This window comes from Phalangium opilio, unplaced genomic scaffold (assembly GCF_054372755.1).
Source record: "Phalangium opilio isolate 3A_F unplaced genomic scaffold, DU_Popi_V2 ptg000039l_1, whole genome shotgun sequence".
Taxonomy (NCBI): domain Eukaryota; kingdom Metazoa; phylum Arthropoda; class Arachnida; order Opiliones; family Phalangiidae; genus Phalangium; species Phalangium opilio.
In genome coordinates, this window is record NW_028324162.1 from 671,646 (window position 1) to 677,912 (window position 6,267).

Genomic DNA, 6,267 nt, shown 5'->3' on the forward strand with positions numbered 1-6,267 from the left:
GTTATCGTAATAGAGCTGTCTCAGTTGTGACGTCAGAGCCTGGGTAAAACGTCAAGGACTTTGATTGGGCAGTGGACTGTCATGTTTGGTACATCCTAAATGTTCAGAAATAGCTCTATAATGGGCAATAGCATGGGCTCTGTCGGTGAAATAATGTATTAACCGTAATAGGCCTAGTGAACAAAAGAGTGTATAATTGAGGCCCAAGGTGTAGTAAACTATGGGTTTTGATTTTCGTGTCTGTATTGAAGAGACATTAACGGTTCAGAGTGAGTAGAAAATTAAATACACGTTTAACTAATCAGGTTTAGATATTATAATTGAACAAAAGATCATGGTGGCAATTAGATCAGTGAAAGATCTAATGGTAAACGGGTAATAGATACGGAGTGTTCATTCTTTTTATGGTGCGCAAGACTTTCAGTGCGTCTAGCCACAAATCAGCTTTGGTGTTATTTAACGTTAACACTCATGTTGGCAAACTAAGAATATTGCTGAGGTGAGACGAGACGATAGTGTTTACACTGCAATCCAGTTGTGAATGTAGGTATGAGTATATAGGGTAAACAGCTGAAGCGTAGACAATTGGGCCTTTACAAACACATAAAGGTTATATATCTCTCCGAAATTTATACACTTCATTTCCTGTTATTTTCCCCATTGACTGATTTCCATGTGTCCAAGATTTATCCTTATTAGATGTAAAATGTCGTCTGCTTTACTTCTCTATGCTTGGAATGCTGCTTTAATAATTCGTAAATGTTTATTTAAAAAAAGAGAAATAATTCCATATATAGGTAAATAGGTTTGTAGTAGTAGACCTCTTGACTCGGAGAGGTAATATCTTAATACCAGGTCGGTAACTGATATTTAATACTTTCATATGTTAATTGGGTTCTGTTATTATCAGTACGGTTACTTCCATTTAATACTTATGCTTCTTGCGTTATGTTACATTTATTCGTAGTTAAAATCAAGTCGGTTACTTATTGTGCTTTTCGGACCCTTGCGAAATTTGGGGTAGAGCCCTAAAAACTAGATGTACCCTCGTGCGTGTTTTGGGGTGTTTTCATTTTGAAAGAGTTTCCGCAGAAAACAAGGTCATTTTTAAAGCCTTTTAAAACTCGGCTAAACAACCTCGTTTCGTCACGAAAGTTCGAGTACTCGTAGAAAATACGTGTGATTCCTTGTTTTGTCGAGAAAGTTAGTTAATTAATCGTTCGGACATTATTCATCTCATCCTGTGCCAATAACAGTAAGTGGTTGCGTTTATTAACTAACAGGAATCCATACAGCTAATACCAATCATTGTATCTAATGATTCCTCTTTGCTGTATGGATTCTTATTACTATATATGGGCGGCTCTAGATTACGGAAGGCCCTACTCAAACTAAGTTGAGATTTTCGTAATAAAAACGTAACGTAGTTTGTGCGTCGTGCTGTTAGGGATTTTCGTAAGCAAAACGTAACGTTATGATAATGTAATTAAATTTGTAATTTGTAATACGGAAGGCCTCACTCAAACTACGTCGAGATTTTCGTATGAAACGTAACAACATATTAATAAAATTTTTAACTTGTAATTGGCAAGCTTTGTCGGTGTTTTCGTCAGAAAAAAGTAACGTTATAATATTTGTAATAGGCATTTAATGTTATGCGTGGGAAAATGGCACAAATTCTGACTTTAAGCGTTGTGATTGAAAGGCAAGAGGCAGCAAAGGGAAGGCCACTCCAACGTTCGAAGTATTTATCAAGCGAAAACCTGGCTAAGGCCCTCGTTGTTGAACTTGGCAATCGACTTAAAAGGGACGAAAAACAACATGAACTTTTCGAACCCAGAAACTTTAAAAAGGAAGTAGGCTGGAACAACATCATGTCTGTAATATTAAGCGATCAATGCGAAAAGTATAGGTTCAAGTTTTTTGGCTTTATTTATGAAATTTTTAATTTTTCTGCTTCATTTTAGAAATGTTTTTCAATAAAATGTTAGCTATTTTGGTATAAAATATTTTACCTTTTTTATAAACGAAGAAAACAGATTCTCGTACATATTAAAGTGTTTCGTTGTAAAATTGATATGTAAGTTTGAAATAGTGTAGATAAGTTGTCGAATATAATGGCGAAGGCTAATTATTAATATTGAGTGATATTTCTAATACAGATGGAGCGAAAGGAGATATGGTCGATTTAGAAAAATATGTTCCTGAAACGGTTGTCGAATGCTTTCGAAAGGATTGTGAAATAGATGAAATTTGGAAGAAAACTCTGTGTTTGCCACGCAAATATTTAGCATTTTCCCCACTTGCGGATGTTCGGAAACCATAGATGTCTCTTTGAGCATTCCCGGAATGTGTACGTTTAATTTAAAATTTTCTTTCTGTACTCATTTCTTAAAACAGTTTCGTTTTCATACAGTAATGGCTTCCAAAAGCGGCGGTGATATTTAAAAAAAATGCTACCGACACCACAAACTATTCAACCATACCTCAAACGATTAAAATGTACCAAGAAAGCAACAAAACACTCCTTGAAACAAGGGAAAATTTTTTAACTGAAATTAAAAAACTATCAAGAAAATTGAAGAAAACAAAACACAAATAGTCTTTTTGAAAAAATTACAAAAAGAAGAGAAAAAAAACCGTTATCTGGGAAACGCATTGAAGAAAAAAATGAAACACTCGGAATTTACAAAAATAATGAATTTACTATCCATATTGAAAAACAAAACAGGCCAAGGAACCTATCTGGAAACTATGAAAATTATCGGTAAAACGATGGGGGTCGACGATGATAAAGAAAACTCCGATGAGGAGGAGAAATCAGAGAATAATTCATTTCAAGTACTGGTTGCTTTCTTATTGCAAAGTGCTACAGCGCAATCAATTGGAAAAAATGCCACGCCGTGACAGTGATATTTGTGATTGTGAACCGAGTGATCATGGAAATAACGCTCAAACTATGGTAGCTTCCGAGGTCGGAAGCTGCTTAGTTTTTAAACTTTTTCGGTATCCTGGCGTATTCATGTCATTTCTCGGGTTTGGCGGCTCAATTTTTGGGGCAACTTATTCAGTTTCGCGTTTTTAAACCGTTGGTTGCCCTTTGGGGAAATTCAAATGGGTTCTAAATTCTGGTTTATTGTTTGTTGGATTAATCGGTTTGGCATTCATATGGTGTTCGTTCCCAGGGGCTAAAATGTGGAAAATGTTTGAAACGCAAGAAACAATACGATAGATTAGTCGAAGCTACGGAAGCTGGAGAAGTCCCTACTAGCGCGTTTAATGAACCTTTCAGAAGATCATTGAAGTTCTGGTTCTTCCTATTACATCTTCTGAAAAGTTATTAAACCATTTATTGTTTGAAAGAAGAAAGACAATGCCAATTTATAGCCATTCTCCACATATAAGTCAATTGGGAGACCATTTCCATTTAAGCTATAGTGAACCAGTTCAGTTTTTTTGTTGAATTTGTAACATTGTATTAGTAAATACAACACCTTTGACTTAATAATACAGATCTTTCACTTAAAAGTTCTTAAAAAATTCAGTGTTCGGATCGGATCGGTTGGTTTAATATGATACTAAACCGATTCTGTTTTTAAACATGGCTTCTATCTTATCTGCTTGCATAGACGTTGAGGGTACAGGTTCATCCATATTATTTATGCAACTGTTATTGCCATTGTTGTCGTCTTCTATTCCAATTGCAGTAAATGTCTAATAAGTTATTAACTTTTCTTTTTAATTGAAACTTAAAGGCATGCTTAAGAAAAAACAACGTTCCATTACCGTTTTCCGTTGAAATAACTTATTTTACAGGTAATCAATTTCAAAAATTTACTTATCTCGGGTTTTCGGGCACAATTCCATTCCCCCAAAACATTTTATCATTACATTAATTACTTTTGAGAGAGTACGTGTATGACATTGAGTTTTAAAAGGTTCCCTCATTTGTGCCCGGCATGCTTCGCAGTGGATACGTTTTAAAACAATGGCGGAAAATTAAGTAGGGACAGTTAGATTTTTACTCGTGGTTATGCAAAATGATGTAATGTCTAGTGTACTTCAGTCAACAGTCATACTGTTCATTCTCATAGCTCAGGACATGATTAATGCTGCTCACTATTTCTCTCTCTAGTTTCAAACAATGGTTAGAGACCATTCAGTGCCGCAGGTCGCACATGAATATATTTCAACTACAGTTTACATCAATTCTCCGTGGTCGTACTATTAGAGGGTTAAGAACTAATTTGTTCAGAACATGTCTCGAAAGTGTGCTTGTTGTAAGTTTTTAAAGCAGTGTTGCCAATGTGTGGGTAATTTCCCACATCGTGGGAGATTTAGGTTTGGTTTTAGGCTCTGTGGGGAAAAAGTAATATTTTTCCGAAATCAATCAAATGTCGGAATTTTCCTGTTCAAGGGTTAATAGTGCAAAATTTTCAAAAATGCACTAATTTTAACTGCACAGTTAAAATAAGTGCATTTTCGAAAATTTTATTCGGTTTAATAATTTCAAGCGACATTTTGAAATAAATTCGGTGATTTTAAGTTTGGCACTGAAAAAAAGAAAGCATATTTTGAGAATTTTAAAGCTTTAAAGCATTTGTACATATTGTCAAAGCCATGCGGAGTGATATTCCATATTAAACTTAGTATGATAAAATAGTCCAGATAAATATGACTGTAAAAAAGGGGGTGTGGGAAATGCGGCAAATTTTTAAAATGGAAGTGGGAACATCCACTTTCTAACATTAGCAACACTGATTTGAAGGTTTTGGTCATGGCTAAACAGACCGCTCATTCAGTTTTTTATTGTTTTAAAGCTTATTTTGACACGTTATCTCTCAAAAGTAATTAATGTAATGATAAAATGTTTTGGGTGACAAATAGTTATAAGGAGTACGTTGAAAGAAAACCTTCCTACCAAAGGCACACAGCTTCGGCCTTGTCAACGGGTGTAACATACCCGCAAAATAGTTATCAAAATCAAAACAGGTATCAAAGTAGGGACAATAGATATCAAAATCATAGTCAAAATCGAGCGGAAAATCCATTTTGCATATTCTGTGAAGCTAACGGGCATAATTCGAATGATTGTCCAAAGTTTAATTTGGAACAAAAACGTAACTTAATTAGAGAACAACGTCGATGCTACCTTTGTTTGAGACAGAACCATAGAGTCAGAGATTGCAATGCCAGGTTTAAGACATGTAAGAAATGCCAAAAGGGCCACAATTACGCGGTGTGTGACAAAAACCCAGCTAACTTTACAGTAGAAAATAAGGAGGAGAACGTAACCTTGAACGTGGGGGTAGCCTCAGTTAGTAATGGGGAAGGGATTGATGAAACTGTTTTGCTGCAGTCGGCGAGAGCTATTGTTAGGAACCCAGTACAGCAAAATACAGGTTTAGAAGTAAGGTGTTTTTTGGACTCCGGGGCGCAAGCGTCATTTATTAGGGAAGATGTATCCAGGAAATTAAGATTACCAGTAGTGGGAGAAACTAAGGTTGGATTTAACACCTTCATGAGTAAGGAGGTATCGGAACAAATTAGGAAGAGAGTCAAGGTAACTCTCGAAAACGTAGAAAAAGCGGAACAAAGGGTTGAGATTATAGCGATAGAAGTTCCGTACGTTTGCAACTCCGTAACTGCGTTTAAATGCCATGAGATTGAGACATACATGAAACAAAAGGGTTGGCAATTAGCGGATAAACCAACAACTCAGAGCCCCGATTCAGATGGGATGGATTTGTTAATAGGGGGAGATTATTATTGGACAGTCGCGTCAGGAAAGACAGAAAGATTTGGACCTAGGATTATGGCCATTGAAACAAAATTGGGATGGGCCGTACAAGGACCCTTGGATTCGGGGAACCAGGTAAACGTAAATAGCTGCCCAATAACAGTAATGAGGGTAGGTGTAGTGGAAAGAAAAGCTGATGAGATAATGGAGAAATTTTGGAAATTGGAATCTATAGGAATTGAGAATGAGGAGAAAAGGGTGGGATATTTGGAAAATCAGGAAATAATTGAGAATTTTAATTCGGAGACTAAGATGGAGAATGGGCGATACCACGTGAAATTTCCGTGGAAGGTAGAGAAGGAATTGTTGCCTGATAACTTGGACTTAGCAACAAAAAGGGGGAATTCTTTAGTACGTAGATTCATTCGGGACCCTATTTTGTTTGAGGACTATAAAAAGGTCATAGATGACCAATTGTAAAAGGGGATAGCAGAGATTGTACCCGAAAACAGCTTAGCCCCAGCGGG

At 36.2% G+C, this 6,267-nt stretch overlaps 1 protein-coding gene across 1 annotated transcript; it reads left to right on the forward strand.

The window, feature by feature from the left end:
- Positions 1 to 4,867: 4,867 nt before the first annotated feature.
- Positions 4,868 to 6,220, forward strand: LOC149680958 (uncharacterized). Its single transcript, XM_089834470.1, has one exon. The coding sequence runs from the start codon at positions 4,868 to 4,870 to the stop codon at positions 6,218 to 6,220; it is 1,353 nt and encodes a 450-aa protein (XP_089690596.1).
- The last annotated feature ends 47 nt before the right edge of the window (positions 6,221 to 6,267 follow it).